The sequence below is a fragment of the Camponotus floridanus genome, unplaced genomic scaffold (assembly GCF_003227725.1).
Source record: "Camponotus floridanus strain SB8 unplaced genomic scaffold, Cflo_v7.5 scaffold14, whole genome shotgun sequence".
NCBI classification, from domain to species: Eukaryota; Metazoa; Arthropoda; class Insecta; order Hymenoptera; family Formicidae; genus Camponotus; species Camponotus floridanus.
The window spans coordinates 1518201-1541096 of record NW_020229259.1 but is presented as its reverse complement, the minus strand read 5'-3'; the positions used below and the strand labels follow the sequence as shown (position 1 = coordinate 1541096).

The following is a 22896-nucleotide window of genomic DNA, read 5'->3' as shown; positions in this document are numbered from 1 at the left end:
GATCATTGATCAGACGTCAGGCTAGTCTGATAAATGAGTACCGGCCGGAGGTTTGGATACCTCAAATTGTCGGTCTGAGGAGAGCTCGTATACATATATAAGGATGGTATATAGGGTACATATATAAAGAGCTTGACCAAAAAAAAACAACTATGTATTCTTTATGTATTGTTAATGAATAGAAAGAGAAAGAAAGAAAGAGAGAGAGAAAAGAGAAAGAGAGACAGGAAAAGATTCAATATAATAAGATTGCGCTATAGATGCGATGTTTATTCATTATTGTTCACGTCCAAAGTTTTGCAACATTGAATCTTTGAATATAAGCTTTAACTGAACGAAAAATAACTCAATATTCTACATAATGGCACAGGAAGATACCACGTTCTCCCCGTTCGCGGCTTTACAATATTAATAGCGAGCTTTGTTTATACTTAGTTGGCACTCTTCACGCGTACAAAGTTTCCGTAACAACGCAATTTACTTAATAATATGAAATTTCTATCAACTGCGAGTACACAAAATTTCTCCGTAACAATGAAATTCTTTTGTACTGAAAACTGTGTTATGTGAAAACTGTGAGCGCAGCAAATACAAATTAATGTGGCACAAGTACTACTTGGAAGTCAATCGTCAGTGAAAGGCGGCAGGAAAAAGCGAAAATTTTCCCGATCTACGGCGAAGTTAACTTTGTTATTAAGTACGGGACGCCACTTGGCCAGAAGTGGTTGAAGGTGGCAAACTTTAATTTGAGCCGTTTAACACAAATGTAAATAATTGACAGAGAAAACGTGAGCGGAACGAAATGGAGGAATAAAAGCGCGAGTGAATCATGAATTTGCTGTTTAAGTATACTTTTCAGAGGGTGGAAATTCTTAAGACCTAAAAAAGTGATCTCGCGATTGTTCTTTTTAATTAAAATGATAGTAACAAAATTGTGTATGATATAATTACGCGAAAAAGCAGACTCGGAAAATGATAATTTCACTACTAAAATGATAATTTTAGTTGGAAAAGGCAGTAAAATGATAATTTTATTTTTCGAAATGGGAAGATCAACAATCCTTTTACGTAGGCCATTGTTTACAAACTGCATATATAATTATAATTTCTTCATTTTTAACTTCTTAACCATAAATTATGGCAACATAATTTATGCAAATATTTTTTGCAATTTAATTTTCTCTCTTCTTTTTATTCAGTTATAAATTTCTAAGTAAAAAATATTGCATAATATACTTATTACTAACTATATTTAATTAATAACATAAGAGCTAAAATCTTGAAACTCAGAGATTTTATCAAAGATACCAAAAAAAATTCAAGAAGATGATTTTCGAGAACAAGATTAAAGTTAAAATGTTTGCATGCTTATAAAAGTCGCTTTCAACATCTCTTACCGGGAAAAACTAATTTACTAATAATGTATGATAAATGTTTTTTTTAATATTTAATATAGGCCATATTATTTTTAATATTTAATATAGGTAAAAATAATTATTTTCCAAACATTCTGTATCTATACATATATATATATATATACTATATATCATAATATAAATATATGAATTTGTTATTGGAAATATTTAAAATAATATTGTGAAAGCGTGCATGTTCTTATAAAATTGAATCATAATGTTAGCCGTGTAGAGAGAAATATTTATAAAAAACATACTATTATTTTACACAGACTCCGGAAAGAAACTGCCGGTGGTGCTTGGTGCCCAAAAAGCCAAATAGAAAAAGGCGTATACGAATGGCTTCAAGTCGATCTACGTGGTGCTCACGTCGTTACTGGTGTGCAGACACAGGGCCGTTACGATCACGGTCGCGGTCAGGAGTATGTTGAGGGTTATACCCTGGAATATCGACGTCCTGGCTTCGCTCAGTGGCGCCGATATAAGCGCTGGGACAACAAAGAGGTAAGGCAAAACTGGTAAATCTGTTGATAGTCTGTAAGGAATAAGCCCAATTGAGCTCAATTTGTCAAGCTTATCGTTCCCTATCGTTGGCCTTCTTTGGTTAATTAATTGGCTGAGAGAATGAAGTCGCTCTCTATATTTTGCTCTAAATAATAAAAAATAAATTAATATAAAAAAATCTGATAACTTAATATTATAATAACTTTTCAAGTATTAATCTTTTTAATAATTTTTTAATTATTTTATTAAACAATTATTTTAATTGCTAATATATATACACATACATATATTGATCTTATATAAATTAGAATATATGCAATATATGTATATGAAGTATGTTTTAAATCGAGTACCGCAGGGAAGAGAATAACTGTAGGATTTAATTACAACAAACGTTCGATTGTAGAAGTGTCGTACGCAGATTATTTGGAGTTTACATCGTGTCTCAATTGGAACAAACTCAAACAAACATACGTAAACGATGTGAGTAGAACAAAACTACAAAATCGATCGAAAAAGCGCTCACGTGCTCTTGCGTCAAATTGAAATTTTATTCCAATTGAAATACAGAAGACTTCGAGTTGCACGAAGTCGCTTGTTCGTAAAGTCATAATTAGAACTCTACTTGGCACTCGCTTAACGATGCTTAATTGGTGGAACTTTTCCTATGCCAATTAATTATCCGTAAGGAAATTTTATCTTAGCGGCTTAATGCTTCTTATATAATAAATGTAAAGAGAAATAAACGAAAAATTATGCACAAAAATAGATAATGAATTTCTTGTTACATTAATATACTATAAATATTGATGATTGCATAAGTTCGTGCCCGATTTAAAGATAAACTTCAATAGGTTATATTTTAAAGAATACACTTTTATTAATTTATAGTCTCCATTTCCTCTACAATGTTTTCCAACGATCTACAAGCTTGTCGATTCCATTTTTGAAGAAAAAACTTGGTTTTTTTTGAAAAAAGTTTGTAAGGTGCTTTTCGACAGCTTCCTCGGAATTGAGATTCTTGCCATTCAAACTATTCTGCAAAGACCGGAACAGATGAAAATCTGAAGGCGCAATGTCTGGAGAGTATGGCGGGTGCTGCAGAATTTCCCATTGCAACTCCTGCAGTTTTCGCAGCGTCTGTTGGGCGACGTGTGGCCTAGCATTGTCGTGATGGAAGATGATGCCTTTTCGATTGGCTAAAACCGGACGTTTTTCTCGAATAGCTGCATCGAGTCTAGTGAGTTGCTCACAGTATTTGTCCGCCGTGATTGTTTCGCCGCGTCGGAGCAGCTCGAAGTGAATAATTCCCCTGCAATCCCACCAAACACACAGCAACACCTTCATCGGATGCAGGCCAGCTTTTGCGACGGGTTCTGCTCCTTCAGCTGCTTTTTTCCATGTCCTCTTCCGCTGTACGTTGTTGTAGAGAATCCACTTCTCATCGCCTGTTACCATTCGATCCAAAAAAGGCTCTTTTTTGTTACGCTCGAGAAGGGAAAGGGCTACAGTCATGCGGTTCAGCTTATTCCTTTCAGTCAGGAGATGCGGCACCCACGTATCGAGCTTGGAAACGTATCCAAGCTTTTTTAAATGGCGAAAAGCGGTTGAATTATCAATGTTCAGCCTCTCAGCAATATCCTCAGTTGTAATCCTTGGGTTTTTTTCCACTAAGGCACACACAATGTCGTCATCAATGCCAGAAGGCCGTCCAGAGCGGGGTTGATCTTCCATGTTAAAATCACCATTTCGAAATCTGCCAAACCACTTTTTGACTGTCCGGAGAGCAGGAGCACGGTCCAAATAAACGCTCTGAATGTTTTTTTGTGCAGTCCCAACACTCACGCCTTTTCGAAATTCATATAGCATTACATGTCGCAAATGCACCTTTTCGTTCTCCATTTTTAATAATTTCTCTTATGCACAAATGGACTTATCTGAACAATGCCTGATGCTAAAGTGACATAAGACACTGTCACCTATCCGGTGCAAGCAATATTACCAAACGAAAACAATAGAACTCCGTCATGCAATAACTTAATGCCATCTATGAAAATCGGGCACGAACTTATGCATTATAATATTAAATGAATATTTTGATGAAGAAAATTTTATGAAGAAAATGTTTAGAAATTATATTGTTAATTAATAATCTAATTAATATAGAACATTTGATTCATCACGTAAGAGATCGATGAGCATTCACCAATTATCTCTTTCAAACAAGTTTAGACAAAATATATATTTTTCTGTAATAATATCGATTTCCTTTTGTTTTACGATCAATCGGATCGCCATATTGCCTCCTTTGAGTTTGATTTTGCGAAGTCTTCCTTCTACCACTCGCTGGATCCAGCCGAGAAACAGGGAAGTGAGAAACGGCAATCGATAAGCGATCTACTCCTGTGCTGGAATTGCACGTAACGTCTTCGTACCGTAACGTATGGTTAAGCGTCGCTAAAAGTGCAACTTCCCCTTTTCGAGAGCTAGACATTTCCAGTCCTGCCTTTTCCCATTTCTGCGCGAGCTTCCTCTCCTTTTCTCGAATATCGCGTTCAAGATTGAATCACGCATCGCTGCCTTCGACATTGCGCGTTTCTATTGTAGAATCATTTCTATCCCTCTCTGTTTGATCAATATTATAACGTTTATATGCTATTATAAGTATTCCATCATATGTAATTTTTTTAAGTATAAATGTATTATGTAATTATTGTATAGATGAGATGGGATAAATGATGAAAACCAGTCTTATGCTTTTTTAATTAAATTATTAATTATAATATAGTTTAATTTAATAACAGATGTAAATTTTGTATTTTCATGTATTTCTCGAGATGAATATTTCATATGGTGCAACATTTATTTTATTATATGAAGCAATAGTTAATAATCTAACTATGCTATCGATATAAAATATGATTGATTGTGACATGTAGAATAAAATTGATTTACTGATATAATCGTTGCATTATATATATGAACAATTTTAATAAATCTACGTCTACAATAATAAAACTAGAATGAAATCAGATAAAATATCACAATTTTATACATGATTGATTAGTACAAGTCGTAATGTTTTGTTGCTGATTTCAATTCAACAGAAGTTTACTCGAAATTTTATCGGAAAATTCAATTATTTAGCGTGATGTGTTAACTATATTATCGTTGAGATAACGTCTAACTGTGATTAATATTTGATTGCATATTTCCGGCCAGAAAATGTTATCGTACATATCCAGATGCTTGTATATATTGGCTAGCATCATATTAACCGACTCCAAAATTGAGATGTCTATAAGTAAAATTTTCAGAATGTCCATTACCGTTTAATCATATCAACGAAATACGATTCTCGCGATAACAGTCATACCATCAAATCTGCAGCTATTCAAAAAGCATCATCCCTCTCAGAATAAAAAATCTTCGTTTCACAAAGTGACATTATTGTCAGTCAAAAATCTATCCTCATGTCAATTGAAGGATAAAAATCGTCAATTTTATTTCTTCGCATTTGCTGTTTGATTAATATACTTAATTCTGATCTACAGGTTTTAGCCGGCAACAGCGACACCTCCACCGTTGTATCGCATAATCTAGTTCCACCTATCTTTGCCAGTCAAATCCGGATCCTACCGCATTCCGAGCATAAACGTACAGTCTGCCTTCGCATCGAGCTCAAAGGATGCCGGGATATGAGTAAGTATTTTATATACGCACGAGAAAATATCCAATTCACCATTAATTCTCCAATTTTCAAGTTCAGTTCTTTTCGAGAAGCAAAATACAAGGAACCTTTTACCTTTTCAACTTATTGTTATAAAGAATAAGAAACCACTTTTAACCATCTATTAATACATAATATATAAGATAATTTTAATCTATATAAATAAACAACTTGGTAAAATAAACAAAATAATGTTAAAAGTGATTATCTGTATTATTAATAAATATGTAATATACTTTTATAATGAGAGCGCAATATAATTGTAGCAATGATCAGCACTAATGATGACAATTGTTGATAATATTATGTTCATCAAAAATACTTTTATGCGAATAAACAAATATTTCCATTATCTATCACACCCCGTCAGACAAATTTTTGCACGCGAAGTGATTGCTATGCATAGCGAATTTCATCATTTGGATATTGCATAACCAAGTTATCATTAAAAATTACGTAATTGAGATAATTCACATCGGATATTATTATATTACTAACACGTGGATATTAAACTCATCTTTGTGTTACTAATTAATTAATAAGCATAACAAACAAGATAAAAACAACATTAATTTGCAAGTATGATTTTCGTTTGAATGTAAGTATTATGATAGGTCACATGTTTCATTCCGAATCCGTCCTTTAAAACAGCATTAAAATCAATTAATTAGAGGTATCGAAATTTCTTTTTCGTGATATTGATTGGTTATATCGATATATTGTACGTTATTTTGTATTGAGATCATTGAACGCAATTGCTGAACTTTTAAAATTGTAAATGGATATTTAAGATATCGGAATATATGCAATTGTGTAGCACATAATTGCATAAGAATATACCATATTATTTCTATTTTTATTTAACAATAATTAAAATATATATTAATAAAACATATCGATTGTATTATCAATAAAATAATTCTTTATTTAATTTCTATATATAATATAGTGTGATAGTAAATTAAAATGAAAGACATACTGAGAAATTTCTTGTAACTTCTTCCAATATTTTCATCTCGTCTGAAATTTTTCTTTAATTTCCTCAGTTTTTACCTCAGACTTCCAACATTTCAAATAACATTTGGAACATGCTAACATTTTAATTTCTTTTCTCCCTGAGCTTTTAGCTTTGATCTAACAAAGTAACGAATGTTAAGTATTCGTGATGCATACGACACTCATTCCCATAATTTATATACAAGTGCGTGTGTTATGTGTAACAAACATGCTGTGCGCTACCACAATGCTATTTACATAAATTTGCATACAGTTTCTTTTCTCGTTCGTGTTACTTTACCTGGCTCCTAAAAAAATTCAAGACATAATTTTATATAAATTCTACAAATTTTACACAATTCTATGAGTGCGCGAAGCTTAAATGAAAGCAATACATATATTATAGATTAATAAACAGTCGTTTCCTTTAATGGAATTATATAATATTATATAATATTTAATAGAAAATTATATAATATTTAATAATAAACATTTACATATTTAATAATAAAAATTTGTTTTTTATATTTAAATGTACATAATATATTCGTAATATTTATTTATTCAATTATTCGCGTATGTGAATATGTATCTTTTTGTTCTACATTTTCCTATTATTTCAAAATGATGATGTAACACAAAGATGCTCGTTGAAAAATCCTCATTATCTGCAGAAGCAGTCTGGTTTCAAGTAAAAAATTAAGTATTATCGGAATATGTTACGTTAAGAAAAGAAACCGTGCAAATCCAACCGGTAATATTATAGAAGGGAAAACAGAAAACGCATAAGAAATCATTAAATTAATAATAAAAGAGCTTCACTTCTTTATTCTGTTTAATGTAAAAGTGGTTATTTTTATTTTTCAAAATTATATAAAGAATGACATGAATAAAAGAACATTCAAGACGAAGTTTAAATCTTTTAAATTAATTAGTAACGATGAAAATATAACGATATGAATATTTAAAAAAAGAGATTATAATCATTTTTAAAAAATGTATAACGGAAAGTTCATCATGTCATATATTTTATAATAAAGATTTTATATATTAAAATTATATTATATATATAAAACTTTATTGGGGATATAGCTCTATTTGTAACATATTTTTTCGTTATCGCTTTCGATTGTATCATTTAAAATGAGTAAATATAACCAGCAAACATCAATATATTGTTATCTCAAGAGCCGAATAATCCCAATAATTTCCACACAATCTTTGCATCTTTATTATCAATATCTATGGCCAGGAGAGGGATATTTGCATAAATCATTTTTCTGGGTCGCCAATATCCAACAACAGCAAGATTGTACACACGTTCGTATGGCATATGTATGCAGCTAGCGCTGTAAAACGGCGACATGAGAGCTTTCGCGCTATAAGAAGTATTCGGAGCGTGTGAGATCGAGTCCGACTGGGCGGGTATGGCGGATTTATGGCGGCCGTGCACGGCATCTGGTTAAAACAACGTTGAAGCCCTACCCGAAGCCAGTGAACACGAACAATTACTCCCGAATCGCGGGCAATAGGGCCTACTCGGTCAACGTAATACAGAATCCATGACAGAATCCTTCTGATATTGACATTCGCCATCTGACAGAATACAAGTGTGCTAAATCTCAGCTCGTAGAGCGCGATTGAAACGGTATTATTTATTACACGTATGATGTTGCTAAGACGATTATTCGAGCAAGTTTTATCCAGTGTATAAAGAATTATATGTCGCGAGCTGACATAGATGTATATAAAACTCACAATGTGCGATTTTAACTTTGACTATAGATTAAAAAAGAAAAGCTTTTCGCGAAATAAGTTACAGAAACGCCAATAAATTACGAAACCACATTCTTTTAAAATTACATTTCCAAATGGATTCTATTTTAATAAAGTTTTATTTCAATGTTTTTATATATATGTTATGTTGAGAAAATATGTTAGAAATTTGTTATAAATGATATCTTTTGCTTGTAAAAAATTTGTTATTAAAATTAAGATTGCAAATAGCATATTTTGTGTATCAACCGTATATTCAAAATATGAAGATAAGTTATTTCAAGTTTATAACCTTCTCATCTCTCTGTCTCTTTGTAGCAGATCAAAGTCAGTCTAGAAATAATAATCTATAAAAATTAGTTAATCGTTGGTATCTCCTTATTGTGCATGCAAAAAATTATATTAACGCGATACTTGTTAGGAATTGCACTTTGCTGGGAAATTGCTCTAACGATCCCAATGAAAATTCACAATAATTTCGCGGACGAGAAGAAGATTGTCAGCGCAGATTAGATTGACTGATTGCCAGATTACAGAGTAGGGCTCCCTGTAAGAGCAATGTTTCTGACGCGCGCTGAAATACGGCGTCCTTTAATTCGTACCTTCAAAAATGGCAGGAATATCAGCGACACATCGATGAAATGTTCACCAGTTTACACGAACGATCCTCGAGCACGTGAAAAGTGCACGCCAAGAGAGGTGACTTTGTTGCTTAAATTGCGGATTAATTTGACTCGCCGTTTACTCCCTTATCGTTAACCTATCAATGTCACTGCTGCAACTGTGCAATTTTCGACGTCTCTATGCTCCTATAATACATTTCATATAACAAATATCATATATTTTTTAACGAATCGTGAACTAAAGCATTATATTACGTCTTTTCTGGCATTTGGCTTATATATGACTCTTGGAAAAATAGATCTTTTCTTAGGAACGCGCAAGAGTATCTTGAAAGGATCGAGCATTATATTCGAGAATGGGGTCGAGCTTTCGTTTTCGTATGATCGTACAATCGTAGAATTCCTAGTATACTTCTTGTACGATATAGATGCCAGTTGCAGAATAGCTGCATGGCGACGAGGCATCACGTTGTTCTAAGTAAAATTATTACCTCGGCGTCATCCACGTGACACGGAATCAGGCGAAGGTACGTTGACCAAAACTGGCTTGACCACATCGCGTGACAACGACGGCCGGCCGCACACCGTATATATACCGTGAAATATTAAGAGTAGTTAAGCGATTTTGAACACGACATGGCAAAGTGGGCGCACCGCGCCATTTTTGCGGTCCGTTATTAATTTCCTCGCTACGAAAATCCAACCGTCCGTTCCCTACGGACGGCCACCAGTCGCCCGCGCCCCCTCTCCCCCTCCCCGCCGACCAAGTCGTTTTAATTAATTTTAATTGATTAATTTTAACTAAGCTCCTTCCGCTACAGCACTTCACGGTACGTTATTAAGCAACGACACTTCATTTTCGAAGTGTGTCCGGAAACTAGAGCAAAGCGCTAAATATGATAAATTTTAATAAAATATGACATGAGAAATAATTTTTCTTTAATTATCATGATAATAATTAATGTAATAATGAATTTACATGAAGAAGGCTATCACATTTTTTTTTATCAAAAACAGAATTTACATAACTGTATCTATCGAGATCTCAGTAAAAACTTCATATTGTAACATGTACTCCCATACATGTATACAGTAGAGTCTTTATGCTTTATATACTTTTATTTGAAAGTTCCAAGACAACGCGCAATCATTTAGCGTAGGAAAGAAAAAGAACATCAACGAGAGACAAAACACAGCTAATAGCACACTACAAAGTCAGGTGTAACGTAAAAGTTTGAGAGACGAGTGTGTTTTAAAAGAAAACTACTGTCGCGTATAGTGATAGTCACGCGAAAAGTTTTCTCTGTTTTAGGTGGCATCGTAAGCTACACCACACCAGATACTTCCATACCGGATCTCATTGATATTTCGTACGATGGTAAGAAGCAGGACAATTTGTTGACCGATGGCTTAGGCTGTTTAGTCGATGGCGAGGTCGGCGCGGATAATTATAAGCAGGACCTGGGAAATGGAAAAGGTAATCGATGGATGGATACACATGTGGAAATGCTAAAAATTGAAGATATCCTTTAATAATTATTTATTACGATCTTGTTTCGGACAAAATTTATTTCCTATCGAAAAAGTCCACGATTTTTGCATTTTATGATTATCTGAAATTATTTAAAAAAATACATTAAAAATAATATTTCGTTCGCATTCAATATGTTTTATTGAAAGCTTTTTTAATGTATTTTAATTACTTTTTGGAACAGTTTATGGCGTGAATTCGAAGTGAGAAGTTTGTCTTTCGTGATAAACTTTCTTACGTTTTGCTGTCAATAAGGATAACTTCAAGAAATTATTGCCACGTATAAAGTTTTGTAACAATTATATTTGTTTACTGTCATAGAGAATTACAGCAAATTTACAGTTTATTGCGTTTTCTATGAACGGTCTTTCTTTATTGACTGCAGGCACGGGTTGGGTTGCTTGGCTTCGTGACGCCTTCGAGAAAAACTACGTGGAACTTATCTTCGAGTTTGAGACAACGTTGATTTTCGAAGCGGTACACATCTATACTAATAATTATTTCTCAATGGATGTGCAGGTAATCTTTAATTTATTTTTTACTTAATGTGTTTTTTACTCATGTACTTTCATAAACTCTTCTTTCAAAGAAGAAGAAATTAAACCATAATTTGTTTAAAAATATTTTTAAAAGATAATTTAATTATATATATAATATTATGTGTATAATATTTTACAAAATAATCATTAATTTTGCAACAATACGCATTTTCACTGCTATTTGAAATTTAAAAATTTGACATCTATTTTTGAAAATATCTGCATCTTTTTAAATTATGTATATAAATTAAACAAAACTGTGATGCAAAATTGATGAGAAAATTAATGAGATGTTTCAAGATAAGATAAGATAAGATTTGACGAATGTATTTTTATTTAAATTTTGATTAATTTCATTGAAAGAATTTATAAATAATGATTGTGGCTTTTTCATGAATGGTAAATGAAGTTATCATTAATTCTGTATCAATGAAAATGTCAATTAAAATGATGTTAATTAGATATTTTCAAAAATAAAATAAAATATTTATGACAAGAGAAATATATTACTTTTCAATATTATAGATGCTATTTATAAATAATAGTTTGCAACGTACATCATAAATGACATGATTAACGATTAATCGATTACATAGCGACAGTTATAATATTTCTTTAACGTCAATGATCTCACACAGCCTGTGATATAAAGGAATTTATCTATACTTGTATCAAAATGCACTGACCACAAACTGTCATTAAAAATGAATATAATTGCACAATAAAAAGAAGCTTCAACATATCTTCATTTTTTAAAAATATGTTAAATATTATAATACATATGTTCTCTTTTTTCTTTATATTTTTTTATTTTTGTCGCGAGAAAGAAGATTTCAAAATAAGACATTTAATATTTTTCATATAGAACAGTTTACTGTCTTTTATAACAGGTCTCACTAACTTGATATATTTTTATTTCTCTAAAATATGATATTTCGTACATACTTTTTTGTAAAATAAAAAATTAAAATCCCTTCTTTATCTCGAGATCTCTCTTTAGCTATTCTTGAAAAACAGTACATATATATTTCAATGTGAGATTGGTTTGCACAACAGGTATTTTCGAAGGCAGCTATATGGTTCAGTACCGATGGTGAGACCTACGAAGACGAGCCCTTGTTGTATTCTTATATACCGGACTTAGTGCTCGAAAATGCCCGAAATGTTTCAATCGGTCTTCACGAACGACAGGGAAGTCTTCTCAAACTGCATCTGTACTTTGCTGCACGGTGGATCATAATCAGCGAAGTGACGTTCGACGCAAGTAAGCTTCCTCTGTCTCTGTAACATTTTACGAAACAGCGACAGACAATAAGATTTTTTAATTTTTATATTACTCTCTTTTCGTGTGCCATTGTAAGAAATAGTATGTCATTCTTCTTCTAGATTTCTCGCGAATTTTCTTGGACACCTTATACATTATTTGACCTGATTTAAATATGATCTGATAATAAAAAAAACTTATATATATAAATGAGCGCATATTGAATTCACAGATCACGATATTTTAGAAAATCTTGTAATGAACGAAGTTATAATGCTCGCTAAATTATCTCGTCCTTCTCTTTTAGTAACCATCAACTTAATCTCGATTTATCGGTTATAATTTTGTCTTGAATGTTCGCGGACGTATTTTTCCAATTTTATCGCACTAATGACCATTTGAATTAACGATGTCGATATGGAACACGCGTACAATAATCCGATTTAAATCTCTAGACGGATGCGCACGAGACGTGAAATATTTTTCGATTAGATACATGTAGATATAGTAAGAAAAAAAATTGTTATTCTTTTTCATTTTTAAAATAATAACAAAGATTACATAAAATTACGTTTATTCCACATGAATATAATAATATTTCGCGTGCTCTATTTGTCCCTTTAAAATAAAATAATCTTTAATTTTTTTTTTATAATTATTATGGTGATATTAATTGAGCTTTCTTTTAACACAAAATTTGAGGCAAAAATTAATATTACTTCTATTATTCTAACAATTTTAATAATCCACATTTAAAAACATTTGTATTTCATATGAATCCCTTTGTAAATCTTATAAAATTTGCCATAAATTTTAATTAGCTACAGCTATTTTCCGCTTTCAGCAAATCCCTATGAAAACACTACGGAAGAAGCGGCGTCCGAGTTCAGCAACCGGGAAATTCCAGTCAACCCCGAAGTGGATCTTAACTTACAAACGAGTAAGTAACTTACCAAGAGTGGCATTTAATTCGTATCAATCTCGTTCTAATTAAGCACCGGGTACTAGAAACTTTTCATTTCTCGTACCGCATGCTTCTAAGTAGACATCTATAAATTTACGAGAGTACTTCATACATTTAATATCTTACGTTTTATTTGTACACCACACAATCTCGAACGTTTCTCACGTGGCTAATAATGCTTTACTTACTAATGCGCGTTTATTTGTGTAATATAATATTAATATTAATATGTACAATCAAATTCTAAGGTTTATTTATTGCCTATTTATAACAAAATTAATTTCATATTTAATTATTGAGTAAATATGTACGCCAATATATGTATTACAAGTAAAATCAATTATTTATCAATTATTAAATTACTACTTACATTAACTATGACATTTCTATCTGTTTTATTATTGATCTTGTATATTATATATTGTACATATAAATATATTGTATTTAACACTTGGAACTTATATATAAGCAGTATTTGAATGTTTAAATCCTAATTAATGCGTAAATAGCATATAGAAGATAAGTTTTGATGTAATAATTTAACAATATTTCACACACTCACTTATGTGTGTGTATGTTTATTTTAAAATGAAAAATATAATTTATTTTTTTTTAATATTATTATTTTCGATAATTATTTTCTTTCACTAACATTCCTGATAATTAAATTTATTAGTACATTTCCTGATAATTTAATTTATTAGTTCATATATTTACGTAAATTTTACCATAATGTAATACATTTTCCTGATAATTTAATTTATTAGTTCAAATATTTACGTAAATTTTACCTTAATGTTCAAGCATTATATATCTCACACATACATAATAGATTTAAATGATTAGGATCATATGTAAAATTAAATAAAAATTTTTTCAAATATGCAACACACGTATTCAGTCCACTTTGAGACTATACAACATTTATTCAGCTAGCTTTGTAGGCTAAACAATGCCGTTGTCAGGAAAAAGATGCGATTAAGTAAGGTCATTGTCCGACGAATAAAAGAGAAAGAAATGCAACTACACTTTATAATTTACGTAGCAACTCCCTCGTAACGTAAACAATTAGTCGGGTTAAGAGGTAGTGTTTGAGAAAAGAAGAGAAAAGTGAGGTTGACTCTGGCATAATTACGTATATCTTATAATTTGTGTCAACAACAATCCTACGCTACATTTTCTAGGCCGTAAAACAAATTAAAAATATGTAATTTCCGCTTAAATCATCGAATGTATTATAATGAGAAAAATTGCGCATCCAGATGAAAAATTAAAAGCCGTCGTATAGAGATCAATAAAAATAGAAGTAGGTATATCGATAAGAATATTATATATGCAAGCGGTAAATTCTGATATATCAAAGTATTTTTAGTTGGAACACATACACGTTTCTCTATACATTCACATACATAGTTTTAATCTAAGCCACAGTTTTCTGATACGGGGAACAAACAATTACATTAGCTTTTTCATCCGCGCAATGTGCTCCAAAACGTGTGATAAAAGTGCACAGAATGCACGTCGAGACTATATTAGAGAGGGAAAAAATAAATAAAACATAATAATTTGTCGCCCGAATAGATGGAGAAGCGTGCATAAATACGGGAAAGGAAATTACGTTACGAAAGGAGGACGAGAAATGAGAATAAAAAAATGGGAAAAATTTATAGTCACGGTGACGGGGGCGACGAAGATGCAGATAACAGAAAGTACAGCGGATAAATAAAGACGTGAGAGGAAGAATACTCGACTCGCGGCATAATTACGGTTCTCTGATATACTCTACCGCCTAACGAATCCTATCCTCCTATAAACCCCAACGAAAAAATAGACCGAGCATTTTCCCGGCTTACCATTATAAATAAAGGAAACGCGAACGGTCCTCAAATAAAACAGCAGCGAAATCGTCCACCGCGCAAATGCAGCATGCATGCTGAAAAAGATGGCACAAGGGAAGGGCGACAAGGAGTAAAAAAAACGAAGTAACTAAAAACAACATGTAAACCGAGCGTCCGCTTTACGGTGGTCTGAATTTAAAAGGATGCGGCAGTGTGGTTGCCGCCCCTGCTAATATATATATGTATATAATTCTTGCATGTAATTTTTCATGTAATTCACGAGTGGAGAAGTTAAAGAAAGAACAACGCTTTCATAATTCAAGCGCCGATATCCGCGCGATCGATTATGCGGATTAGCCAACATCTGATTCGACAGAGCGCAAGGGAGGATTAGAGTCATAAAAAGACGAGGGAAATAAGGCCGCTGAGAAAGAGAGAGAAAGAGAGAAAAAAAAGAAAAAAAAATTGACAGAGCAATGGACTCAATAATTACATATCTCTGGGATGGATTATGCAAACGTCAAACCTTATTCTTTTCATTCTCTCTTGATTATTGATATTTTCTGCAATCGAGTGCAAATAAAAATGTAAATAGAAGTAAAGTAATAATTATTCAGTCGAAGAAATAATAAAGAGAGATATAAATGCATATATTATGAAAGTCTTTTGTTTATTATCGTATTTGAAATATCGACAATACGAGCATTCATATATCACGGATGTTAACAGTAAAATAATAAAATAAATTAACTAAATTGACGGCTCATTTATAAAATATATAAATTTAACTAAATAATTAGGCAATATCGAGCCAATGCAAAAGTAAATGAAGCAATAAAAAACTACTTCCATTATCCACATTTTATTGAAGATCAATCATACGTTTCGGACTCCTTTCGAGCCTTCTTCAGTGAAATAAAGTCAAACAGTTCGACATTACGCGATCATCTCAACCGTCCGACTCTTCTAACGGTACAAGACGCAAGGAAAGATCGGGCACAAAAAACGCGACGGAGACGGGCACGAACATCTCGCTATGTCCAACGACTCTTAACCGACGAAAGTAAAATAATATTAAAAGTGATTATTATAGTAATATTAATTACACATCTTTTAATGTATTTATAAAATTAAATATCAAGAAGATGATTCGGTTTTCTGAATTTTCATTACACAAAAGAAGGAAATATATTTTACAACCAAGTTTTTCCTCTTGTACTTTATTTTAATAACAAACTAAAAAGTTTCGTAAAATGGGTAAGTACTTGCTAAAAGCGTACGCTCCAGATATGGGTTAAACAAGGTAAATACTAGAAAAAGAAGGAAAATAAAATCGATTCACATACAACAACGTTAAAATAATGTTTGAAAATCCTGTCATCCAATACATATGAGCGATACATCCGCTAAATATGTTTCAATGCGCGGACGCAAAGAAAGGAATGATAAGCAACGATAAGCTGCCTTTGCTCGATTGAAAAAATAAGCCATAGATACGTGTAGGTAATCGATGTACTATGTTGAAAAAAAAATGGGGAATCAGAAATTGTATAATAAAAGAGGAAAAAAGTAGGCAAATATCAATAACAACAGGCTCCAATGCTATTCATGTGCATAATCGCGAACACAGTTTTATCCTCTAATACTATTATCCATTGTCCCCTCAAAAACAAAGAACCGTAAAAAGAATGAAAAAAAGGAGAAAAGCGAGAAACGAACGAAGGGGATATGCATGAGCATAAGAATGGGAATTAAAAGCGTTTCCGCGCTTCTCGGGCAATTTTCTTTTTCTGTACAATTACACGATGGAGAGAGGAAACGTTCATTTAAAATCCAGATTTTTCTTGCCCATGTTGGTGCTCGTGTGACGAACCTTTCTCAAATTAAGTAAAATTGGCGTTACAACAATGATTCATCACGGTTTTCCATCTGGCCTATTTTGCGCTTAATCGAGGAAAAGTGCCATTTTAATTATCACGCAAGTGCCCGTTCGAGAAACTTATTTATTTCCACTACAGAAAAAAGCACAATCGTACCGCTTTTAGTGCACGACAAAAGATTTTGTTAGTTTTTGCAATGACAATTGTTAAAAAAAAGTTCAGCTTCATTTATACACTGAAAAAGAGGGTCAACTATAATTGCATAATAAAAAAATTATTAGTTGAGACTTTTATCTATTAGTAATAACTTTATGCGTTATTAATAGTAATAATAATTTTAAATATAGTTGCCGCTAAAATTAATTAAAATTTATGATAATTATAATTCTTTTTTTAATCAGTGCAATTAGTTAAATGTTTCTTTCGGTTGAAATAATTGTTTTCGATTATTGTTGAAAAGAAGTGGGATCTAAAAAAGAGAAGTGTATGATAAAAAAAAATAAAAAATGTATCTTATTATATTATATTCAATTCAACAATGATGTCCCGCGTATCCCTATAAATTCGTATAGTTACAGCACCAGGAGATGGTCAAGAATATTTGGAGGTACTGATAGGTGTTCTCACTGCCATTATATTGTTGCTGTTATTGGTCTTCTTCATTATCCTATTTCTAAATCGACGACAAAAACTGCAGAGTTCCCCGACAGTATTGAAGAATCCATTTGGCTTCGCCATAAATATGAAGGTAAAACAAATTACTCCCGCTTAATATCCCGAGAGACGAGTAATAACTGAAATTTACATTTTACAGGGTCTACTTTTAAACTTAACGCCTGGTGGGATGCTGACCGCGGAAACCGCCAATCATGTCTCACCTGACGTGCCAGAAGACGTGAGCATGCACGAGTCACTTACGATGGAACAATTTAATTCGCCGCTCGTCAGTCCGCAATATAAATCTACATATGCGATCGTAGCGAATTCCGGTGAATATGCATTATTATTATCAGCTTATATATATCGTACATTGAGATAAACGAAAAATAGAAAAATAGCAATGATAAATTGATCACGATAAATGAAAACTGATGAGGTGGTACTTTTTTTTTAGAATCTTCGAAAGATTTCGGAAACATAGAAATACCGGAGGAGAATGTGCGACTGGACGCAAGACCAGAATCTGCGGTCGGTCCATCTAGCTGTTCCTCGTCACCGACTAACTCGCCGGCTCGTCATTCCCAACATTACAGGACCCTACAAAGTTATAGCAGTCCAACTAGGAAACTCAATATCGCGGTTACGCCCAATCACCAAAGGGACGTCGATCACGTTCACTCAAAACGTTGGCACACAGCGCCAAAGGAGAAGCACAAGGTACACATTTAGCTGCGTATTTACCATCATATGCATACAATTTAACAGTGCATTTGACTGATTGCGCGAAGGCAAAAGAAAAATACGTTGCATCCGAAAGTCAAACTGCTACTTGAAACTCTCTTGATTTACCGATGCCAGACTGTAATTTAAGTCGGTTTGTTTATCTTGTCGCAATAAATTTATTTTACGTAGAAATGATGGGGATATGAAGCGGATGTGAGACGACAAAATTATGATGTTCGATAATTAAACATACGTCTCATTTATAGATACCAGCACCAGTCGTCAGTTGGAATATTGCGCCCAGTATGAACAAACCGTATAAGTGCAAGGAAATTGAGCCAACCAATATACCACGTCAGTGCCTACGAACGACAGAGAAACTTGGCTCGAGAAACATAGGAGAGGTATAAAATGATGTGCAAATTGCGTTAAGTAATAAAAGTTATTCGAGATATCATTATTTTCTATTTTCCTATCTATCATGCACTGAGGAATTAAAAATTTTTTTCAATGTACTGTATTATAATCAAAATTAATTTAATTTACGAAAAAACTAAAGAAAAACCTAATGCATTAATCATATATTTGAAATGCAACACGTACAAACGTGCCCGCAGATATTTCTGACAGATATGTTGTGACAGTTTCTGAATTTACTTACACTTAATGGCAATTGCGGGCACGGTGGCGAAATTCAATTTACATATTTATCTAAACAACGTAATTTATCTAAACATACACTCATATAGCATATACTCTACTGCAATGCTACTATATTTGTTTCCTCCTGGTAATTTCAAGCATGTAAGACATGTAAAGTAATTAATAAATTTTTATTTAAATATTTGTTAATGATGTGCAATTTGATTGACATTATTGAGATGAAGAATCACATGTACACGATATTTTTTATATGTCAAACTAAAAATATTGTTTGCAGGCTGTAATATGCGAGGCTGTCGGCCTAGATGAAGTTGTATCTGACGCCCCCAGATTAGTCGTTGCTCGCGTACCCCTGTGCGCCAACGATATTCGAATAAACACGGCCGATCAAATGAGAGAAGTGCGATTTCTGTCGTGTTTAGCCGATCCTAATGTGGCACGTATATTAGGAGTGTGCTCTGTCGAACCAGTGCCGTGGACGATTATCGAATATACGGAACTCGGTGATCTGGCTCATTATCTTCAGTACAGTGTACCACTCACGGGAACGCTCAGGCCAAACTGCAATTTAAAAACCCTTAGGTAAATTTGTGGAATAAAGATTGTTATTTGACTGTCGAAAATTCAAGCCTTTTCGCATTTACTTTTCTCAATTAAAAAATATAAATTATGCATATAAATATAAATATACATACATGAAAATATTGACAAATTGTTATTATTTCTAGTCAAAGCTGTCTGCTGTACATGGGAACACAGATAGCATCAGGCATGAGATTTCTTGAATCGAAGAATCTGGTGCACAAAGATTTGGCGGCTAGGAATTGTTTGGTAGGTCGCTCTTATACTGTCAAAGTGACCGACATTGCCATGTGCAGCGATCTTTATAAGAAAGATTACAGCGATATAGGTGGCAGACCCCCCGCACCAATTAGATGGTTACCTTGGGAAAGCATTCTACTAGTAAGACTTTTATCTTTTATTTATTCATGATTATTCAAATCAAGTTGCAATGTATTTAAATTATAATTTGTCAATTATATAAAAAATACCCCACAATTCGCAATTTTAACTTTAATTACAGATTCTCTAATCAATTTACAATCGATATAGTGGAAATATCAAAAGAGGCGTTGTAAATTTTTAGTTTGTAACTAAATTTTAAATAAACAGTTATTAAAGGAAATTTTTAATTTGAAATAGAGTATTGCGCAAGCAGCGACAATATAATATTTAAATTTCAGGATAGGTATACATGTTCGAGTAGTGTATGGTCTTTTGCGGTGACACTTTGGGAGGTGATGAGTCTTGCTAGGGAGAAGCCCTTTCAGCATCTGTCAAATGATCAAGTTATTCAAAACGCTGAACATATGTATTACGGAGGAGAGCTACAGGTAAATGTCTCGATAATTACTTTAGGACTAACGATTTCTCAGAATTTAATTAATTCTTACTTGAAGATTTAATTTTAGCAAATAACAAATCAGCCAAGTTTTACGCTAACAAATTTCACATATTGCTTTTAGTTGCTAAGAATATCAATATATTATAAAATTTAATATGATACAATTAAAGTTGTTCTTTGCAAGAATCGCGAATAAAAATTTAATGAAATTTTTTCCCCTTCTTGTTTATCTTCAAATATTTGTATTTCAGGTACTTCTACCAAAACCAACAATGTGCCCGGAAGAAGTTTATCGGATGATGTGTTCATGTTGGAGAAGAGACGAAACATCGCGACCAAACTTCAAGGACATCTACACGTTCCTGAAGAACATAATAGCGGACTATCGACCCGGTGCATAAATAATCTCGGTTAACTGTGATACGGAATGAACAAATAATCTCTGTGAATATGAACGACAGCACACATCGTCGGGAATATTTCAAGCAGGACGGATTATACGAGATCATTATACTCGCCGGGCATGACGCCTCGCGAATCAGATTCTCCAGAAATGTACAATCGTTAGTTTTAGACGTACGTATATCGAAGATGTTGGACTTCGTGTCTCTTTTCTCTCGCAGAAAATTTGACAAACGCAGAAAATTTCCGCTCCGAACGCAAAACTCAGCGGTGATAAAGATTACCACTTGAAGATTTTATCGCTCATAATCTGTTATCCAGACGAAAGTAACGATAACAGATATCGTAATATCGAAACGAATGCCAAAGCAGAAAGCACACGAGGAGAAATGTGTAATTATCGTGCAAGTATTAGATTTATTTTCTTCAAATATTCAAAACGAACATTTTTGTGATGTTCTTCGACAGTCGCGTCACTTTTGTCTGGACATCTAATAAATTTCATTTTCTAGTCACTATGAATCTTTAATTCTCACGAAAGTGCTATCGTGTACAGTATTCTAACATTAATAATGTGTAATGTACGCCACTATGCTCAGTACTGATAAAGTCTATCCATTTGTACATATAAAGTTTAAGTCTTAACGCTAGGTAAATGGGAAATTTTTACGGCAGTTAACATATGTCACGACAGCTTTCTTTTCTCTTTTATTTGCCTCATTTTATTTATTCTGTCATTTAATTCCTCCGATAAATTTCACAATACGCAAGAATGGCTCTAATGTAATTATTTTTCGCTTTAAAGTTCGTGAATACGATGAGTTAATGGCTCGAATGTAAAAAATATCCGTAAAAATAGGCACGAGCAATATTTGAAAAAAATTTAGGTGTTTAGTAGATTAAATACAAACGTAAGATACACTGTGGCATGATATAATTTTGTTAGCTTACCATTCTATGCCCTAAAAATTTCAGCTTAGTCGACAATTGTACATTTAATAGTAAGTACTTATTATTCTATTATTCCGTTTAAATTTAATGTACTATGTTAAATGGTGTAGATTTGAAGTATGTTCTTCCTAAGAACGCGTAATATGAATACATATCTTTGCTCGTTTTTATTTAAAAACAAAGAAATGCTAAGGACATTTAGTGACAAGTATCATGCAAAAAATTAATAAAAATTTAAACAAAAAAAATGCCATATATTTGTTGAAATTTCAAATTACAAATACGCTATTTATAACTACGATATGCTTAGGCGTATCAAGGATAGCAATACAAAATAAAAATGTTAGCATAGAGAAAAAATTAGATTTACAATTATTTTTCTTGCTGATGAAGAATTTATTTATTTGATTTTATAATACTTATTACAACTACTTTTGTTATTTTTTATATTATATTTGCGATTAATTTGTATTTTAATTATCATTTGAAAATATGAATGAATCGATAAATAATGAATTGCAGCTTGTTATTTGTATGAATAAAAAAAATTAATTAAAGCGAAATTTAGAAACGTTTACGCACATTCGCAAATTTGCAGGTATAAATATTTATTGCTTTCCGAATGATATTGAGAACTATTCGGGATAATTTTTACCATTATGATTGATTTCGATTTAGTAAGGATTATATAAAGAAACAAAATCAATCTCGATGAATGATAAACTTATAGAATGCTTGTTTTCAATCAGTTTTTTAAATAATAAATTAAGTGAATCCATGAAAGGTTTGGTCCTCTGATTAAAAATTCTATTTGGAAAATGCCAATATATAGTCTCCAATGTCATTACAATAATACCAAACATCGTATGATAACAAAACCAGCCAAAGATAAATAAATTTTGTTAAATTTATAAATCTGAATTAATATTACAAAATAATATTTATCTAGCGCACCGAATTTATTTCTTTATCTTTATCTATTTCCTTATTTAGCGTACCGAAATCTATCTTATAAATCTGGATTAATATTAC

At 32.4% G+C, this 22896-nt stretch overlaps 1 protein-coding gene across 2 annotated transcripts in view; it reads left to right on the top strand.

The window, feature by feature from the left end:
* Window positions 1-22128, top strand: part of LOC105255638 (discoidin domain-containing receptor 2) — a 77956-nt gene extending 55828 nt beyond the window's left edge. Inside the window, exons 4-17 of one of the 2 annotated variants that reach the window (XM_011265049.3) lie at window positions 1688-1919; window positions 5474-5621; window positions 10357-10521; window positions 10961-11094; window positions 12171-12378; window positions 13223-13318; window positions 17639-17808; window positions 17875-18049; window positions 18175-18437; window positions 18710-18847; window positions 19384-19688; window positions 19835-20069; window positions 20351-20500; window positions 20763-22128. In XM_011265049.3, the coding sequence (XP_011263351.1) occupies window positions 1688-1919; window positions 5474-5621; window positions 10357-10521; window positions 10961-11094; window positions 12171-12378; window positions 13223-13318; window positions 17639-17808; window positions 17875-18049; window positions 18175-18437; window positions 18710-18847; window positions 19384-19688; window positions 19835-20069; window positions 20351-20500; window positions 20763-20912 (2569 nt within the window). In that variant the 3' untranslated portion in view covers window positions 20913-22128. Of the gene's footprint in view, window positions 1-1687; window positions 1920-5473; window positions 5622-10356; window positions 10522-10960; window positions 11095-12170; window positions 12379-13222; window positions 13319-17632; window positions 17809-17874; window positions 18050-18174; window positions 18438-18709; window positions 18848-19383; window positions 19689-19834; window positions 20070-20350; window positions 20501-20762 lie in introns of both variants that reach the window. The other variant, XM_011265048.3, reaches the window with a different exon arrangement.
* The last annotated feature ends 768 nt before the right edge of the window (window positions 22129-22896 follow it).